This window comes from Pseudophryne corroboree, chromosome 4 (assembly GCF_028390025.1).
Source record: "Pseudophryne corroboree isolate aPseCor3 chromosome 4, aPseCor3.hap2, whole genome shotgun sequence".
NCBI classification, from domain to species: Eukaryota; Metazoa; Chordata; class Amphibia; order Anura; family Myobatrachidae; genus Pseudophryne; species Pseudophryne corroboree.
The window spans coordinates 715,322,935-715,343,895 of NC_086447.1; the positions used below are offsets into that span (position 1 = coordinate 715,322,935).

Sequence of the window (20,961 nt, forward strand, 5' to 3'; positions counted from 1 at the left end):
AAAAAAAAAAATTTTTTTTTTTTTTTTTAATTTTTTTTTTTATTAGATCCCACCAGCAAAGTGAGGCGGACTGAAAATGACGAAATTGCTGTCGAAAAGCACTGTTGTCTAATTGTCATTCTTCAATTGAATATACTTTTGTCGAAAAGCCGCATTTTGACCATTGCAGACATGTCGAATTTTGAAAAATGTCGATTTGAAAAAGTCGAATCTGAAACGGAAGGTATTTTGTCAAAGTACTGTATTGCATTGACGAATCCAATTCGACATGTTTTTTTTGTCGAATATGTCCCGTTTTTCGACTTTCGCGTCAATTCGACCGCAATTGCATATACCCCTAGTGTTCTTGTCAATACAATCTCTTTCAAGGATGCTGGAAAAGACGAGTATCTGAAGATTGTTGCAGACAGCCCATTGATGTATATGGCATAAACTAATATTATCTTATGTCTGTAACTTTCACTTTGTAGATGGAACATAATACGTATAAAATGTAATTCTTAATAAAGAATAAAATTTAATAAAGACTTGTGGTCATATATCCTTTTCGACCAAGAGCTAACGGGTAAGACAATGGGCCTAATTCGGATCTGATCGCTCGCTATCTATTTTTTGCAGCGCTGCGATCAGATAGTCGCCGCCTATAGGGGAGTGTGTTTTAGCTGTGCAAGTATGCGATCGCATGTGCAGCCGGCCTGTACAAAAACAGTTTGTGCAATTTCTGAGTAGGTCTGACTTTACTCAGCAGCTGTGATCACTTCAGCCTGTTCAAGGCCGGAATTGACGTCCGACACCCTCCCTGCAAACGCTTGGACACGCCTGCGTTTTTCCAAACACTCTGAAAACGGTCAGTTGCCACCCAGAAACGCCGCCTTTCTGTCAATCTCCTTTTGATCAGCTGTGCGAATGGGTTCTTCCTGAAATCCATAGCACAGCAACAATCCGCTTTGTACCCGTACGACGCGGCTGCGCATTGCAGTGCATGCGCAGTAGTGCCCTGATTGCTGCACAGCGAAAAACGCTAGCGAGCTAACAGATCTGAATTGGGCCCAATATTACCATTCTGGTAGGCTGTTACCTCACAATGGGAGGGGGGTTTAAGCCCCAAGATTTCCTTATTTTTAACCAAATTGCTCTTGAAGTTAGCAGATCAAAGCAAATGTGATTTAAAAAGAAACACCTTGTGAGTCTTGCTTCAGCATGAATTTACAGTTTTGTCATCTGCAGAGGAGGGGTTCAAGCTGGATACATACTATGGGGTATATTAAATTTGACTTGGAAAGACGGCAGTTTCCGACTGTAATAGGTCGGAAACGTTTCCGACCTATTCAATCTGGGCTCAGTTTTTGGATAACTCTGGAAATCCAACTTGTCGGAATACATGTGGGTCAGTGGCTCGAGACACGTGTATTGTCAGAAGCTGGGCCAAATCCAACAGGTTTTAGCCCCCGTTTCCAACAATGTCAATCCGACTTTTTTAAAAAAAAGTTGGATTGACTGTCGGGACCGGGCCAAACCTGTCGGGTTTGGCCCAGCATAAAATAGAGTGCTGTCGGAAAGGACCCAACCACTATCGAATACGGCCTTGTAAGGTTATCTGTCCAGCATTGCTGGCTGGAACGAACATCATCTGGGAGCAAATGATAATCAACCATTTGTTCCCAAAATTTGAAAAATGGTCAAAACCGGTTGTTCAGATAAATTGGTTAAATCAAATGGACTTAACTAATTTCTCTGACGTCCTAGTGGATGCTGGGAACTCCGTAAGGACCATGGGGAATAGACGGGCTCCGCAGGAGACTGGGCACTCTAAAGAAAAGATTAGGTACTATCTGGTGTGCACTGGCTCCTCCCTCTATGCCCCTCCTCCAGACCTCCGTTAGAATCTGTGCCCGGCCAGAGCTGGGTGCTCCTAGTGGGCTCTCCTGAGCTTACTAGAAAAAAGTATTTATTAGGTTTTTTATTTTCAGTGAGTTTCTGCTGGCAACAGACTCACTGCTACATGGGACTAAGGGGAGAGAAGCAAACCTACCTGCTTGCAGCTAGTTTGTGCTTCTTAGGCTACTGGACACCATTAGCTCCAGAGGGTTCGAACACAGGCACCTGTCCTCGATCGTCCGTTCCCGGAGCCGCGCCGCCGTCCCCCTTGCAGAGCCAGAAGAACAGAAGCTGGAAGACGACGAAATCGGCGGCTTAAGACTCCTGTCTTCATGAAGGTAGCGCACAGCACCGCAGCTGTGCGCCATTGCTCCCAGCACACTTAAACACTCCGGTCACTGTAGGGTGCTGGGGGGGGGGGGGCCCTGGGCTGCAATTGAGGTACCTTTGGCACAAAAACATACATATATACAATCTAGCACTGTATATATGTAAAAACCCCGCCATTATTTTACACTGAAAGTGGGACAGAAGCCCGCCACTGAGGGGGCGGGGCCTTCTTCCTCAGCACACCAGCGCCATTTTCCCTTCACAGCTCCGCTGGACGCACGCTCCCCAGGCTCTCCCCTGCAGTATCCAGGTACAAGACGGGTTAAAAAGAGAGGGGGGGCACATAAATTTAGGCGCAAATCAATACAAACAAGCAGCTATTGGGAGAATCACTTATTAGCAGTGTAAATCCCTGTTATATAGCGCTGTGGTGTGTGCTGGCATACTCTCTCTCTGTCTCCCCAAAGGACTTTGTGGGGTCCTGTCCTCAGTCTGAGCATTCCCTGTGTGTGCGGTGTGTCGGTACGGCTGTGTCGACATGTTTGAGGAAGGTTACGTGGAGGCGGAGCAAGGGCAGATAAGTTTGGTATCGCCCCCGTCGGGGCCAACACCTGATTGGATGGATATGTGGATGGTCTTAAACGACAATGTAAACTCCTTACATAAAAGGTTTGATGACGCTGCAGCCTTGGGACAGCCGGGGTCTCAGCCCGCGCCTGCCCAGGCGACTCAGAAACCGTCGGGGGCTCATAAACGCCCTCTATCTCAGATGGTTGACACAGATGCCGACACGGAGTCCGACTCCAGTGTCGACGATGATGAGGCACATTTACAGTCTAAAATGACCAAGGCCATCCGATACATGATTATTGCAATGAAAGATGTATTACACATTTCTAAGAGTAACCCGGTTAATACCAAGAGGGTTTATATGTTTGGGGAGAAAAAGCAGCCAGTGACTTTTCCCCCATCTGATGAATTAAATGAATTGTGTGAAGAAGCATGGAGTTCCCCTGATAAGAAATTAGTGAATACTAAGAGGTTACTGATGGCGTACCCTTTCCCGCCAACGGACAGGTTACGTTGGGAAACATCCCCTAGGGTGGACAAGGCGCTGACACGCTTATCTAAAAAGGTGGCCCTGCCGTCTCAGGATGCGGCCGCCTTAAAGGAGCCTGCGGATAGGAAGCTATCCTGAAGTCAGTGTATACACACTCTGGTACTCTACTGAGACCTGCTATTGCTTCAGCCTGGATGTGTAGTGCTGTAGCAGCGTGGACAGATACTCTGTTAGACGACATAGATTCCCTCGACAGAGATGCTGTTTTGCTAACCCTGGGTCATATCAAAGACGTCTTATATATGCGAGATGCTCAGAGGGACATTTGCCTGCTGGGCTCTAGAATTAATGCTATGTCCATTTCTGCCAGGAGGGTCTTATGGACTCGGCAATGGACAGGAGATGCTGATTCTAAAAAACACATGGAGGTTTTGCCTTTATAAGGGTGAGGAATTGTTTGGGGATGGTTTGTCGGACCTCGTGTCTACAGCGACAGCTGGAAAGTCCACTTTCTTGCCTCGGGTTTCCTCACAGCCTAAGAAAGCACCGTATTATCAAATGCAGTCCTTTCGTTCCCAAAAAGGCAAGAGGGTCAGGGGTGCATCCTTTCTTGCCAGAGGCAGGGGTAGAGGTAAGAAGCTGCACCATGCAGCAAGTTCCCAGGAACAAAAGTCCTCCCCTGCTTCCACTAAGTCCACCGCATGACGTTGGGGCTCCACGGGCGGAGCCAGGTGCGGTGGGGGCGCGTCTCCGAAACTTCAGCAGCCAGTGGGTTCGTTCACAGGTGGATCTCTGGGCTATACAAATTGTATCTCAGGGATACAAGCTGGAATTCGAAGCGACTCCCCCCCGCCGTTACCTCAAATCAGCCTTGCCAGCTTCCCCCATGGAAAGGGAGGTAGTGCTGGCGGCAATTCACAAGCTGTACCTCCAGCAGGTGATTGTCAGGGTGCCCCTCCTTCAACAGGGAAGGGGTTACTATTCCACAATGTTTGTGGTACCGAAACCGGACGGTTCGGTGAGACCCATTCTGAATCTAAAGTCCTTGAACACTTGTATAAAGAAATTCAAGTTCAAGATGGAATCGCTCAGAGCGGTTATTGCAAGCCTGGAAGAGGGGGATTTTATGGTGTCGCTGGACATCAAAGATGCTTACTTGCATGTCCCCATTTACCCACCTCACCAGGAGTACCTCAGATTTGTGGTACAGGACTGTCATTACCAGTTCCAGACGTTGCCGTTTGGCCTGTCCACGGCACCGAGAGTATTTACCAAGGTAATGGCCGAAATGATGATACTCCTTCGGCAGAAGGGAGTTATAATTATCCCGTACTTGGACGATCTCCTCATAAAGGCGAGGTCCAGGGAGCAGTTGTTGATCAGCGTAACACTTTCTCAGGAAGTGTTACTACAGCACGGCTGGATTCTGAATGTTCCAAAGTCGCAGCTGATTCCTACGACGCGTCTGCTTTTCCTGGGCATGATTCTGGACACAAAAAAGAATAGTACTCCACCTGCGCCAGCCAAAGACTGCAGCTAGATTTTGTTTCCGAGCTCACCTAGCCCACATACAATCAGATAAAAACAACAAAGAAACAAAACCACAGCGCCGTCAGCATAAATCGTTATTCCTCTTGTTTGTAGTGACTATCCAAAGTCAGTTCAGGATCACACAACCCTAGGGTGTCTTCACTCCACCAATCGAGAAGTTATGCCCAAAGAGAGGAAAATATGAGGTTAGTGGGGGACAATCCTTCCCACCAATATATGGTGAGATGCAGGCACTTTTTTTAGGCACTAACCTTGGAATAGTGCCCTATATGCACCAAAAGGTTTCTTTATAGGTTTGTCGCACACTCCTCCTCCTCCTCTCCTATTGCTTCATATGAGGTAAAGGATAAAGGGCAGAGATAACCTGTCAAGCACTGACCTTCAATGAATGCCCTATATGCATTGAAAGGTATCTTTTTCCACCGTTTTCAAAGTGTCTCCTTTATCTCCGAATATATAGCCAGTATATGATCACCCACAATGAACTGACCTTTTGATGATTCCCTGTGTTCGCATAAAGGTTTCTTTTTATGCTGGGATCAACAGTTCGTGCAGTAATATCTTCAATGAGACCTTATAGTCACGATCCTCAAATATTGACCAAAAAATGAATGTAGGAAAAAAATTATTGGTACAAAGGACCATAAAAACAGATAAAACAAATATAAAAACCTTTGACCAGAAACACCGCCACCGGCTGAACAGACAAGGAATGATGGGTGGTAATACTCCTAAATCCGGAATATAAGGAGAAGCTTATGTGGCATAAGCATCATACTATACCAGACAGCCAATGGAGATGTCTCTAGTCTGGAGGCCACAGCACACTAACGCGTTTCGGATCCTTGTCCTTTTTCAAAGTGTGCTGAATGGTCATCTGGAGGCCATATTTATACCTCCTTGATTCCGGTCACATGATGTAAATTAAACAGATAAAAGAACTCCTTATTCTACTTAAAAACAGTAATATGGATCCACAAAAGAATAAAACCATCCTAAAAAAACACTGATACAATAAATTCCCGTTATACATTCTATTTACAGACAGATGTTATATGTCAATAAAATATAAAACGTCATCAAAAAGCGCATATCTCACGCAACACCAATCTGGACCATATATTATAAAAAGGATCTTATGTTATCACTCAGAACACCAATATATATATTTCCAGTTGTAGAAAACTCCTAACAAAGAGTCCGTACATATGTAAAAGTTCTACATCCGGTATTTGGCCCACACGCCGTCCGGGTAGCTGGGACGCTTCGTCCATGACGACTTCCGGTAAAGAGTCGTTGACACAGGAAGTGATTCAGCTCTGTATCCCGGTTCAGTCTGTCAGTGGTGCGTTGCTAGGCAATGTCGAAGCGTCTGATTACATTCTCCATTGGTGATTCATACATATATAGCTTCCTCTTTTTGGCCCAAAGTAAAATCTTTAAAACCACCATCAGATTCATTTTCCGATACTCAAAGAAAAGAAAAATATATGTTAGAATAAAATACTTCTTGCTCATATATATTTTTACAAGAACCACTTGAGCTCAAATTCAGCATTTAACCCGTTCGGCATCATTGTTTTCATTTTATATATGTTACGCATCTCTGCCTTAGCCAAATCCTCCTCCCTTGTATCAGTACGCCAATTAGATTTAATATTTTGTATCCCACAAAAAAATACCAAGTCCTTTGTGTTGCATGCATGAATATCTTTGAAATGGGAGGACACATTGTGTGTCAATAAACCTTTTCGTATGTTTCTTACGTGTTCAGCTAAACGTTCTTTGAGTTTGCGTTTAGTCTTTCCGACATATTGTCGTCCACAACTACATTCCAATACATATACAACCCATTGACTATGGCAGGTAATAAAATCTTTTATTTCATATACCTTATTGGTCTGGTTTGATTTGTACTCAGTAATTTTAGATTTATCGTGTTTACAGGCTTTGCACATACTACATGTGCCACACCTGTAAAAACCTTTGGAGGTAATTTTCCCTGTGTTGATGTTAACAGGTATTACACTTTTTACTAAATTATTTTTAAGATTCTTGGCCCTCCGATAAATTTAGGTCGCCCCGATATGTTCTTTCAATATGGGGTCTTTAGTGAGTACTCCCCAATGTTTCTTGAAGATGGTTTCTACTTGTTTATATTGACTATTAAAGCCCATAATGATAGCTACATCATTAGGTGTATCCTTATTATTAACCTTAGAGGAAAGTAATTGGGTTCGATCTAAAGTGAGGCAGGATTGGCGAGTCTGTTCAATATGATCAGGATTAAACCCTTTAGCAATAAAATTTTTCTTTAACGATTCTGATTGGCATAGATAAGTCTCCTTCTTAGTACAATTACGTCTTATACGTTGAAATTGACTGGTTGGTATACTTTTTAGCCAGTTCTTGTGATGATTGCTTTCATAATGTATGAAAGAATTGCAATCAGTAGATTTGGTGAAATTCTTAGTTAAGAGTCTGGACACAGAATAGAAGAAGGTGTTTCTCCCGGTGGAGAAGGCCCAGGAATTAGCATCTCTGGTCAGGGACCTCCTGAAACCAAAACAGGTATCGGTGCATCACTGCACGCGAGTCCTGGGAAAGATGGTGGCTTCATACGAAGCCATTCCCTTCGGCAGGTTCCATGCAAGGATCTTTCAGTGGGATCTGTTGGACAAGTGGTCCGGATCGCATCTTCAGATGCATCGACTGATCACCCTGTCCCCCAGGGCCAGGGTGTCTCTTCTGTGGTGGCTGCAGAGTGCTCACCTTCTCGAGGGCCGCAGGTTCGGCATACAGGACTGGGTCCTGGTGACCACGGATGCAAGCCTCCGAGGGTGGGGGGCAGTCACTCAGGGAAAAAATTTCCAAGGGCTGTGGTCAAGTCTGGAGACTTCTCTACACATAAATATACTGGAATTAAGGGCCATTTACAACGCCCTGAGTCAAGCAGAGCCCCTGCTTCGAAACCGGCCAGTGCTGATTCAGTCAGACATCACGGCGCTCGCCCATGTAAACCGCCAGGGCGGCACAAGAAGCAGGATGGCAATGGCGGAAGCCACAAAGATTCTTCGATGGGCGGAGAATCACGTGCAAGCACTGTCAGCAGTGTTCATTCCGGGAGTGGACAACTGGGAAGCAGACTTCCTCAGCAGACACGACCTCCACCCGGGAGAGTGGGGACTTCATCAGGAAGTCTTTCAACTGATTGCAAACCGATGGGAACTGCCACAGGTGGACATGATGGCGTCCCGCCTCAACAAAAAGCTAAAAAGATATCGCCAGGTCAAGTGACCCTCAGGCGATAGCTGTGGACGCCCTAGTGACACCGTGGGTGTACCAGTCGGTATGTGTTTCCTCCTCTTCCATACCAAAAGTACTGAGAATAGTAAGAAAGAGAGGAATAAGAACAATACTCATTGTTCCGGACTGGCCAAGAAGGACTTGGTACCCGGAACTGCAAGAAATGCGCACAGAGGACCCATGGCCTCTGCCTCTCAGACATGACTTGCTGCAACAAGGGCCCTGTCTGTTCCAAGACTTACCGCGGCTGCGTTTGACGGCATGGCGGTTGAACGCCAGATCCTAGCGCAAAAAGGCATTCCGGATGAAGTTATTCCTAAGCTGATAAAAGCTAGGAAAGACGTGACAGCAAAACATTATCACCGTATATGGCGGAAGTATGTTGCTTGGTGTGAGGCCAGGAAGGCCCCTACAGAGGAATTCCAGCTGGGTCGATTCCTGCACTTCCTACAATCAGGGGTGACTATGGGCCTAAAATTGGGGTCCATAAAGGTCCAGATTTCGGCCCTATCCATTTTCTTTCAAAGAGAACTGGCTTCACTGCCTGAGGTTCAGACATTTGTTAAGGGAGTGCTGCATATTCTTCAGCCCCCTTTTGTGCCACCAGTGGCACCCTGGGATCTTAACGTTGTGTTGGATTTCCTGAAATCCCACTGGTTTGAGCCACTTAAGACCGTGGAACTAAAGTATCTCACGTGGAAAGTGGTCATGCTGTTGGCCTTAGCATCGGCTTGGCGTGTGTCGGAATTGGCGGCTTTGTCATGTAAAAGCCCATATCTGATCTTCCTATATGGACAGGGCAGAATTGAGGACTCGCCCCCAATTTCTCCCAAAGGTGGTGTCATCGTTTCATTTGAACCAACCTATTGTGGTGCCTGCGGCTACTAGGGACTTGGAGGACTCCAAGTTGCTGGACGTAGTCAGGGCTTTGAAAATATGTTTCCAGAACGGCTGGAGTCAGGAAGACTGACTCGCTGTTTATCTTGCATGCACCCAACAAGCTGGGTGCTCCTGCTTCAAAGCAAACTATTGCTTGCTGGATCTGTAGCACGATTCAGCAGGCTCATTCTGCGGCTGGATTAACGCATCCAAAATCGGTAAAAGCCCATTCCACAAGGAAGGTGGGCTCTTCTTGGGCGGCTGCCCGAGGGGTCTCGGCATTACAGCTTTGCCGAGCTGCAACTTGGTCGGGTTCAAACACATTTGCAAAGTTCTACAAGTTTGATACCCTGGCTGAGGAGGACCTTGTGTTTGCTCATTCGGTGCTGCAGTCATCCGCACTCTCCCGCCCGTTTGGGAGCTTTGGTATAATCCCTATGGTCCTTACGGAGTTCCCAGCATCCACCTAGGACGTCAGAGAAAATAAGAATTTACTCACCGGTAATTCTATTTCTCGTAGTCCGTAGTGGATGCTGGGCGCCCGTCCCAAGTGCGGACTCTCTGCAATACGTGTATATAGTTATTGCTTAACTAAGGGTTATTGTTATGAGCCATCCGTTTAGTGAAGCTCAGTTGTTGTTCATACTGTTAACTGGGTAAGGTTATCACAAGTTGTACGGTGTGATTGGTGTGGCTGGTATGAGTCTTACACTGGATTCAAAATTTCCTTTCCTTGTAATGTCAGCTCTTCCGGGCACAGTTTCCCTAACTGAGGTCTGGAGGAGGGGCATAGAGGGAGGAGCCAGTGCACACCAGATAGTACCTAATCTTTCTTTTAGAGTGCCCAGTCTCCTGCGGAGCCCGTCTATTCCCCATGGTCCTTACGGAGTTCCCAGCATCCACTACGGACTACGAGAAATAGAATTACCGGTGAGTAAATTCTTATTTTTTCTGACCATTTTTGTGTTTTCCAGTGTATGGGAGCAAATGGTCAATTGTCCTTTGCTCCCATACAGTTTTCGTTCCATCCAGAAAGATTGGACAGATAATCTTATGGGCCCCTACACACTCGCCGATGTGTATGAATGATCTTGCTCAGTGTGTATGCACCAACAATGGGGGTAATTCCAAGTTGATCGCAGCAGGAAATCTTTTAGCAGTTGGGCAAAACCATGTGCACTGCAGGGGGGGCAGATATAACATGTGCAGAGAGAGTTAGATTTGGGTGAGTTATTTTGTTTCTGTGCAGGATAAATACTGGCTGCTTTATTTTTACACTGCAATTTAGATTGCAGATTGAACTCACCACACCCAAATCTAACTCTCTGCACATGTTATATCTGCCCCCCCCCCCTGCAGTGCACATGGTTTTGCCCAACTGCTAAAAAATTTCCTGCTGCGATCAACTTGGCATTACCCCCAATGAACAATGCGTGTCCCCGCGGTCGTTCATTGTTGGTTTTCCCTCGTTTAGTATAGCAAGCCAATTTGGACAATGGTCGTTAATCATTGCAAAACGAACATCGTCCAAATCGGAATCCTCGCCAAGTGTATATGGCCCATTAGTGTGTATCCATCTTACAAACACAACAACATTGTGAGAGTTTATGAAGAGTCTTTTTGTAGACCTATTATATCAAGTCTGTGTGTAAGCATCTGATAAAACACCCTTAATTTCTCAAGCTCCAAATAATAGTGCCTATTTATAAAACGTGTTCCTGTGATGAATAAAAGTCCAGTCTATTATGACATCACTTCTATCCATGTTATTTAGTATGTTCTGACTATTTGTTAATCTAACCTGGCTTGGTTATGTTTGTGTTTTCATTCATAGGGAGAATGTGCCTGACATATTTGTACAACTTCGTGACATAAGTGCCAGATGTTTAGAAATCAGTCTTCCCAGTGCACATGGAGGCCTTGACAATGTTTCTAAAGACAGCACGGGTCTGGAATCCTGCATGCAGATAATCCAGTAAGCAATATTGTAAATTTGTAGCTGTTCAATTTAGAGATTCCCCGATCCGGGTCTATTCTGCACAAGACTTGGAAATTAAGAGAATGATGCTAAGACCAACTATTACAAAAGGTAGTAGAGGGGAGTCCCATACATGTAACTCGGGGTTGGGGGTGCTCTCCAAGAAGTTTGGGTAATACTATATAAAATCAAAACAGGGTGCCGTCCCAAGAAGAGATTGGGAGAGATACCAATATACAATATGTATAGAAAATTTTAAAATATAACTTTTATTCAAACTTGGGTAAAATATACAGTATCAACTGTTTTGAAAGCGGTTGTGAAATGTATGTTCAGTCCTAAGAGTCCTGCTGTGCACGGCAGGCCTCTGTTTCATTCCCGGAGACACACAGGCAAGGCTATACTGTACACCTGTCCGCAAAGGTCCCTTTTTTTTTTTTTTTTTTTTTTTTTTCTTTCGATCCAACCTTTCCCTCTTATTTCTCCCTACAAACACTCTCTCACGCTGACCTCTCTATCCCAACGTCACTGCAATGTTATATTAAGACACCAGTGCGGGGAGATAGTGTGGAAAGGTGCAGCAGAAGTGTTATGCACTTCTGCAGCAGTAAGGGCCTAATTCAGGGTTTATCGCAAAATCTTTCTCTAATGGGCAAAACCATGTGCACTGCAGGTGGGGCAAATTTAACATGTGCAGAGTTATGGTGCGTACACACTGCGATTTCGGCTTATGGCTGATATCGGCTAGAAACTGCACTGAGTCATGAGCCTCCTATCTAGCCAATATCTGCCAGGCCTGCACAGTCTATTTTTTTTTTTTTCTTATGATGCCGACTCCGCGGGAGCACATGCAATTTGCACTAATGCTTCTTACGATTTTGACTATGTAGTCAAAATCGCAAGGACAAATCGCACCGTTTGTATGGGGCTATAGGTTAGGGTGTTTTTTGTTTTTCTCTGACGTCCTAGTGGATGCTGGGAACTCCGTAAGGACCATGGGGAATAGACGGGCTCCGCAGGAGACTGGGCACTCTAAGAAAGAATTAGGACTACTGGTGTGCACTGGCTCCTCCCTCTATGCCCCTCCTCCAGACCTCAGTTAGAATCTGTGCCCGGCTCGAGCTGGTTGCACACTAGGGGCTCTCCTGAGCTCCTAGTAAAGAAAGTATTTATTAGGTTTTTTATTTTCAGTGAGATCTGCTGGCAACAGACTCACTGCTACGAGGGACTTAGGGGAGAGAAGCGAACCTACCTGCTTGCAGCTAGCTTGGGCTTCTAGGCTACTGGACACCATTAGCTCCAGAGGGATCGAACACAGGCCCAGCCTCGGTCGTCCGGTCCCGGAGCCGCACCGCCGTCCCCCTTGCAGAGCCAGAAGCAAGAAGAACGTCCTGGAAATCGGCGGCTGAAGACTCCGGTCTTCATTAAGGTAGCGCACAGCACTGCAGCTGTGCGCCATTGCTCCCCATGCACACCACATACTCCGGTCACTGATGGGTGCAGGGCGCTGGGGGGGGGGGGCGCCCTGGGCTGCAATTAGATTACCTTAAAATGGCAAACACATAATATAGTCTAATAAACTATATATGTGTAAAAATCCCCTGCCATAATATTAATATAAAGAGCGGGAGAAGCCCGCCGAAAAAGGGGCGGAGCTATCTCCCTCAGGACACTGGCGCCATTTCCTCTTCACAGCTCCGCTGGAAGGACGCTCCCCAGGCTCTCCCCTGCAGTTTCCAGGCTCAATAGGGTAAAAAAGAGAGGGGGGGCACTAAATTTAGGCGCAAAACTGTGTATTATAGCTGCTATAGGGAAAATCACTTTGTGTAGTGTAAATCCCTGTTTATATAGCGCTGTGGTGTGTGCTGGCATACTCTCTCTCTGTCTCCCCAAAGGACTTTGTGGGGTCCTGTCCTCAGTCAGAGCATTCCCTGTGTGTGTGCGGTGTGTCGGTATGGCTGTGTCGACATGTTTGATGAGGAGGCTTGTGTGGAGGCGGAGCAGGTGCCGATAAATGTGATGTCACCCCCTGCGGGGTCGACACCAGAGTGGATGGATATGTGGAAGGTATTAACCGACAGTGTCAACTCCTTACATAAAAGGTTCGATGACATAACAGCTGTGGGACAGCCGGCTTCTCAGCCAGTGCCTGCCCAGGCGTCTCAAAGGCCATCAGAGGCTCAAAAACGCCCGCTACCTCAGATGGCAGACACAGATGTCGACACGGAGTCTGACTCCAGTGTCGACGACGACGAGACTAATCAGGATTTTGGTACTTACCGATAAATCCCTTTCTCCGATTCCACAGGGGCCACTGGAGCGTAGTTACAATGGGGAAATAGTAGGCAGTAATTGGGAGCTGGCACTTTAAAATTCTCACACTGTGGCTAGCTCCTCCCCTACTATCTCCCCTCCAAGCCAGTCTACGTAAAACTGTGCCCGAGGAGAGCTGGAATAAACAAACCGTAAGGTAGAGGATGTTAATGACGCCCTGTAAACCAGGAGAACACAAACCAAACCTGGAACAGAACCTAACAAACAACCGGCTAGCCCGAACTCAACAAGCAGTCATATGGTGATCTGAAAACTGTTAAGCAAAAAACAAGGAGGAACAGCGCTGGGCGGGCGTCCAGTGGCCCCTGTGGAATCGGAGAAAGGGATTTATCGGTAAGTACCAAAATCCTGATTTCTCCTTCATCCACTAGGGGCCACTGGAGCGTAGTTACAATGGGGACGTCCCAGAGCTCCCAAATCGGGTGGGAGAGCGCTGAGAGTCCTGTAAAACCGCTCGGCCAAACTGTGATGCAGAGGCCGCAAAATTGGCAAACTTGTAGAATTTGACAAAACGAATGTCGGTCCGACCAAGTAGCCGCGCAACATAAAGTATTCATGGAGACCACACGGGCAGCTGCCCCCGAAGGTCCCACCACGCGCGTAAAGTGCGCTGAAATGGTCAGATGTATGCAACAGCCCAACATAAGCTGGGACCCCGGCTACTTAGTACGGGAGCATCGTACAGAACAAAGAAGAAAAACACTTCGTTGAATAGCCTAAGACCTCTGTAAAGAGAGTCAGCGAGCCCTGACAACATTCTAAGAGGACTGAAAAACACTAGTGTCAGATTTATATGAAAAAACGGACATCCCCTTTGGAAGAAACGACCGCTGAGGCCGAAGCTCAGCCGGGGGAGTAGCTAATAGAGTACTCCCTGAAAGAGAGCCCGAACTTACGGCCGCCAGGCTAATTTCTTTTGGAAGAAAACCGAAAAAGGCAGAGACCTAAAATTCAGGTCAATGTGGTTTGAAGCGCAGCGGAGCAAAACCTCCCAGAGAAACCAAAGATGACGGCTGAATGGTAACTGAAAGAAGGGGAAAACCCCCTTTTTTCCTTATCTCCAATACAGTTTTCCAAAAGTGGCAAAAGCGAGAAGAGGTGACAGACTTCTGAAATCGGGGCCTAGTAGGCCTAGCCGAACTAGGGAACTCCTCCCTTCTAAGGTCTCGTGAACAGACACACGGTTAAATGAAACCAGTGTAAGATTGAACAAAGAAAAGGACCCTGTTGAAGTAGACAGTCCAGTCTAGGTAGGAGCCAAGGCTCCTCTACTGACAACAGGTGTAGCTGTATCTTCAAGTCATGGGTGGCCCAACCAGAGCCACCGAGAGGACTAGCACGCATATTCCCCTCCTGTGTTACCGAAAGTGAGGTAGAAATAGAAAAGGAGGCAGGATAGAATAACCAGAAACTCCCAGGAGCCCTGAGGGCATCCTCGGCTACTGCCACCAGAGCTCACGTCCGTGAGTAGTAAAGAGTTAAAAAGTCAGTCAGAACGCCCTGAGGTAGATTCGAAATCTCCGCCCACAGCAGACCAGCTGACAAAACTCCGGGGAATGTTCCCTCGCCCAGGAGTCCGACCTGGTGGCCTGACCTGGGAAGAAGATTGTTGTCTCCCGCTCAGAGGGGAATGTAGGCGACCACTCATTGCGTCGCAACTTGTGTTGAGAAAACGTCTACGAGGAGCATAAATTGGATCCGAGTCGAACCAGAAGCTCCTGGATCCTCCGGATCTTCAGAAGACACCTAATGTACAGAGTGGGATAGTAGCAGTAGATTGCCCCATTAGGGAACCAACGTCACCCCCCTGAAAAAGAGTTATTCTGTGATCTTCCTGAAACCTGTGGGAGCGGAAGAGAGACCGAAAGGAAAGGACTTACAGTGAAAATGAGAATCCTGTAATGCGACTGAGTAAAGCCCGATGAGGAAACCCAAGGGAAATCAGTAAACAGGCATCCCTGAAGACAAGGGACGCGTAAAACTCCCTTTCTTGTTTAAACTAGCAATCACAGACTGAAAGGATTCTAAGGCCAGAATAGGCCTGGCCGAGCCAACTGGCATCGGAACGTGAAAAAACCAAAAGCCGGAGAACTGTCTCGATTCAAATGATATGTAAAAAACAGGGATCAACACCCTTTGCGGTTAGAAGCATATGAAGCGCCGCCTGCAGTCTCTCTTGTCATCGTAAATCGGCCGACCCCTGCCGAGGGACTCCCGAGACGGTTGTACTTCAAAATCTAGTCTGTAACCGCCCAAGCCTTCCTCCACCGACCTGCGCCCACCCTGGGACCCTCCAGGTGGTAGGAAAGTCTGACCTGTAGAGTGTGTATAGGATGATGTAAAATCAGACTGGACCGAGGTTGTTGAACCTTCAGGTTTTTTTTTTTAGATCCCCTGGCGACGGAGATATCGCCCGTATGGAGTCGAAAGCTTGAAAGGGCACGGTAAAACTCTAAAGGAAAGACCGGTAAAGGTCTGTCTTGGAGCTGGGGCAGAAGTAGGAGAAAGCAAAGTGGACTTACCTCCAATGGTTCAAGAAATCCTGCAGAAAGTTCCTTCCCCTGAACCATCTGCCCCGTAGGATTTCATGTTCACCTGTCACTGTCGCAGCCCCGGAGGTCGTCGGGTTAAGACAGCCCAAGCGAAAATGCAGATTCCGAGTCTGTAGACGTGGAGACCTCCAAAGAACATAAAGCAGAATCGTGATTCTAACCGTACCAAAGTATCAATTGATCCTGATGCGAAACATCCTGTAACCTAGAGGACAATTGTTCCACAACCTACCTGCTCCGGACAAGGTAGAACCCCGCTGCCGTATATGTCTTCGATGGATCCCTGAGCAAGGTTGCCTCAGGAAAATGGCAGCTTGTTGGACCGGCGATACATCGAGGGATATACCATTTCCTGCCGTCTGCGGGGAAAGGATAGGAAAACAAACATTGTTTGATACCTGAAATTGTGTATTCGGGTGTCTGCCGGCCGTCTACCGGAGCCTGGCCAGCTCATCCGAAACTGGACCAGTTGCTGTCATTTCGTCATTGGCGTCGAACCCTGATGGACTTGACGTGTCCGCCTCCTTTACCTGCAGTCTCAGACTAACTGCTGTATAATGCACCTGGATATTCTGAGACACTGGTTCAGACTCCACAGAAAACCGACATCATCAGTATTGTAACATGGAAGGTTAGCAAGGTTCCTTTAGAAACCTGGAGAGGTGAAATGACGTACAAGGTCTCTGGTTACCAGTGACATTACCTGCATAATCTGAGCTGTTGAAACAGGAGTGTCCTGCAGGTGCGTGGAGGGCTCTGCAGATGGCTCCACCGCATACTTCACACCTAAGAGGGAATTCTTTGACTATCCCAGGTGAGACAAACGAAAGGAGAAAAGGTGGGTTAAACAAACACAGCCCTATGTAAGGTCTGCGCTATAATGTGTGACCGACACGATTCAAATAAACTTTCTGGAGCAGCGGAGACCTGAACCAGTAGCGCTGCGCTGTGGGACAGGAGTCTTAGCCCTAGGCTATAGGAGCTCTCCTTAAAGTTTTGTTTGGATTCAAACCCCTGTTCAGATACCCGCTACTAGCGTACTGAGCCACAGCGCTATTTGTCTGATGCCTTACACACATTCCCCAAATTACAAATAGCATTAGTAACTAGTGACACCAAGGAATAATAAAGGGAGGACAACACCCCGCCCTGTATGTAGTGTACCGCTAATTAAGGTGCACCAGATGACAAGGTGGGGTATCTTGTTATTAGAAAACCTTGCGGAAGTGTCTGTTTTATCCCCTATATATGGTATTGTATGGATATATCTATATACATACCCACACACACTTAAATATATATATCTATATATATCTCACACCACAGTGAACCCAACCGGGTAGATAATTACTGTGCACCTAATAGGGTAGAAAAATACTGTGTATTTGTAGGGTAAAGAAATACTGCACAGTAGATTTTTAATTATTAATGAGCAGAGTCCCAGCTCCTGTAATAGAGCAGGTTTCCTGATCTAAATGACTGAAATGCCGGGCAGAGGACTCCCCTGCAGGGAGGAATGTAGCCAAAGCAAGATGTAACAATATTTCTGCAGCACACTGCACAGAAAAGCTACAAACCCCAGAGACAGGTGTGTTGCCTAGAGACAATGAGAGCTGGGAGCTGCCGCCGGGGGGGAATAAGCTTCACCCCCCTTCCCCCCTCATACCTTATACATGTTAAGCAAGTTAAGAATCCTCCCTGCGCAGCCAGGAGAGGAAAGAAGCTTTCAGCGGGCCGGGGAGCGGGGGACTGTGGTGTTTTTAGTGATTATCAGTGAGCGATGGTATCAGAGTGACACACACCCGGTTGTCGGTCAGGGTGGTGCAGGGGAACTGTATAATCATACTCAGCCTCCCCCATTCATCATGTCTGTTTCCCCATAAGGAGGAACAGGTAAGGATCAACCTCACTGATGATCTCGTCGTGCAGCGGCCGGGGAGCGGAGAAAGCCCGCCGAACAGAGCGGGAGTTGGCTCCGCCCTCCTAGTTCTTGGTGGCCGCTGCTGTCTCGGTGTATCCCCCGGCCGCCTGTATGCTGCGGCCGGGGAGCGGTGTGCGGCCGGGGAGCGGAGAGCCTGAGCCCGCCGAAAAGAGCGGGAGTTAGCTCCGCCCCCTCGTTCTTGATGGCCGCTGCTGTGCTTTCTCCCTGCATCCCCCGGCCGCCTGTATGCTGCGGCCGGGGAGCGGTTTCACTTATCAAATTAAAAAATAAGATTTTACTCGCCGGTAAATCTATTTCTCGTAGTCCGTAGTGGATGCTGGGAACTCCGTAAGGACCATGGGGAATAGACGGGCTCCGCAGGAGACTGGGCACTCTAAAAGAAAGATTAGGTACTATCTGGTGTGCACTGGCTCCTCCCACTATGACCCTCCTCCAGACCTCAGTTAGGATACTGTGCCCGGAAGAGCTGACACAATAAGTAAGGATTTTGAATCCCGGGTAAGACTCATACCAGCCACACCAATCACACCGTATAACTCGTGATACTACACCCAGTTAACAGTATGAAATATAACTGAGCCTCTCAACAGATGGCTCAACAATAACCCTTAGTTAGGCAATAACTACATACAAGTATTGCAGACAATCCGCACTTGGGATGGGCGTCCAGCATCCACTACGGACTACGAGAAATAGATTTACCGGTGAGTAAAATCTTATTTTCTCTGACGTCCTAGTGGATGCTGGGAACTCCGTAAGGACCATGGGGATTATACCAAAGCTCCCAAACGGGCGGGAGAGTGCGGATGACTCTGCAGCACCGAATGAGAGAACTCAAGGTCCTCCTCAGCCAGGGTATCAATTTTGTACAATTAAGCAAACGTGTTTGCCCCTGACCAAGTTGCAGCTCGGCAAAATTGTAAAGCCGAGACCCCTCGGGCAGCCGCCCAAGATGAGCCCACTTTCCTCGTGGAATGGGCTTTTACTGATTTAGGATGCGGCAATCCAGCCGCAGAATGCTCCAGCTGAATTGTGCTACAAATTCAGCGAGCAATAGTCTGCTTAGAAGCAGGAGCACCTATTTTGTTGGGTGCCTACAGGATAAAAAGCGAGTCCGTTTTCCTGACTCCAGCCGTCCTGGAAATATAAATTTTTAAGGCCCTGACTACGTCCAGTAACTTGGAATCTTCCAAGTCCCTAGTAGCCGCAGGCACTACAATAGGTTGGTTTAAGTGAAAAGCTGATACCACCTTAGGAAGGAATTGGGAACGAGTCCTCAATTCCGCCCTATCCATATGAAAAATCAGATAAGGGCTTTTGCATGATAAAGCCGCCAATTCTGACACACGCCTGGCCGAAGCCAAGGCCAATAACATGACCACTTTCCACGTGAGATATTTCAAATCCACAGTTTTAAGTGGCTCAAACCAATGTGATTTTAAGAAACTCAACACCACGTTGAGATCCCAAGGTGCCACAGGAGGCACAAAAGGGGGCTGAATATGTAGCACTCCCTTTACAAATGTCTGAACTCCAGGCAGTGAAGCCAGTTCTTTCTGGAAGAAAATCGACACAGCCGAAATCTGGACCTTAATGGAACCCAATTTTAGGCCCATAGTCACCCCTGACTGTAGGAAGTGCAGAAAACGACCCAGCTGAAATTCCTCTGTTGGGGCCTTCCTGGCCTCGCACCACGCAACATATTTTCGCCAAATACGGTGATAATGGTTTGCGGTTACTTCTTTCCTGGCTTTTATCAGCGTAGGAATGACTTCTTCCGGAATGCCCTTTTTCCTTTAGGATCCGGAATTCAACCGCCATGCCGTCAAACGCAGCCACGGTAAGTCTTGGAACAGACAGGGCCCCTGCTGTAGCAGATCCTGTCTGAGCGGTAGAGGCCATGGGTCCTCTGATATAATTTCTTGAAGTTCTGGGTACAAAGCTCTTCTTGGCCCATCCGGAACCACGAGTATCGTTCTTACTCCTCGTTTTCTTATTATTCTCAGTACCTTTTGGTATGAGAGGCAGAGGAGGGAATACATAAACCGACTGGTACACCCACGGTGTCACTAGAGCGTCCACAGCTATTGCCTGAGGGTCCCTTGACCTGGCGCAATATCTAGTTTTTTGTTTAGGCGGGACGCCATCATGTCCACCTGTGGCCTTTCCCAACGGTTTACCAACAGTTGGAAGACTTCTGGATGAAGTCCCCACTCTCCCGGGTGTAGGTCGTGTCTGCTGAGGAAGTCTGCTTCCCAGTTGTCCACTCCCGGAATGAACACTGCTGACAGTGCTAAGACGTGATTTTCCGCCCATCGGAGAATCCTTGTGGCTTCTGCCATCGCCATCTTGCTTCTTGTGCCGCCCTGTCGGTTTACATGGGCGACTGCCGTGATGTTGTCTGATTGGATCAGTACCGGCTGGTTTTGAAGCAGAGGCCTTGCCAGACTTAGGGCATTGTAAATGGCCCTCAGTTCCAGAATATTTATGTGTAGGGACGACTCCTGACTTGACCAAAGTCCTTGGAAATTTCTTCCCTGTGTGACTGCCCCCCAGCCTCGAAGGCTGGCATCCGTGGTTACCAGGACCCAGTCCTGTATGCCGAATCTGCGGCCCTCTTGAAGATGAGCACTCTGCAGCCACCACAGTAGAGATAACCCTGTCTCCAAGGACCAGGGTATCAGCCGATGCATCTGAAGATGCGATCCCGACCACTTGTCCAAGAGGTCCCACTGAAAGGTTCTTGCATGGAACCTGCCGAATGGAATTTTGCTTCGTAAGAAGCTACCATTTTTCCCAGGACTCGTGTGCAGTGATGCACCGATACCTGTTTTGGTTTCAGGAGGTCTCTGACTAGAGATGACAGCTCCTTGGCTTTCTCCTGCGGGAGAAACACTTTTTTTCTGTTCTGTGTCCAGAACCATCCCCAGGAACAGTAGGCGTGTGGTAGGAACCAGCTGTGACTTTGGAATGTATAGAATCCATCCGTGCTGTTGTAGCACTTCCCGAGATAGTGCTACTCCGACCAACAACTGCTCCTTGGACCTCGCCTTTATAAGGAGATCGTCCAAGTACGGGATAATTAAAACTCCCTTTTTTCGAAGGAGTATCATCATTTCTGCCATTACCTTGGTAAAGACCCTCGGTGCCG

The 20,961-nt window shown here is 47.4% G+C and overlaps 1 protein-coding gene and 1 non-coding gene across 2 annotated transcripts in view; one reads left to right on the forward strand and one right to left on the reverse strand.

Annotated features, from left to right (window-relative positions):
- LOC134910215 (centromere protein H-like) overlaps positions 1 to 20,961 on the forward strand; it is a 249,427-nt gene that overhangs the window by 25,413 nt on the left and 203,053 nt on the right. Inside the window, exon 2 of the mRNA XM_063917996.1 lies at positions 10,839 to 10,979. Within this exon, the coding sequence (XP_063774066.1) occupies positions 10,839 to 10,979 (141 nt within the window). The remainder of the gene's footprint in view (positions 1 to 10,838; positions 10,980 to 20,961) is intronic.
- Positions 17,654 to 17,784, reverse strand: LOC134913611 (U8 small nucleolar RNA). Its single transcript, XR_010177315.1, has one exon. It is a non-coding gene; the product is annotated as a U8 small nucleolar RNA (small nucleolar RNA).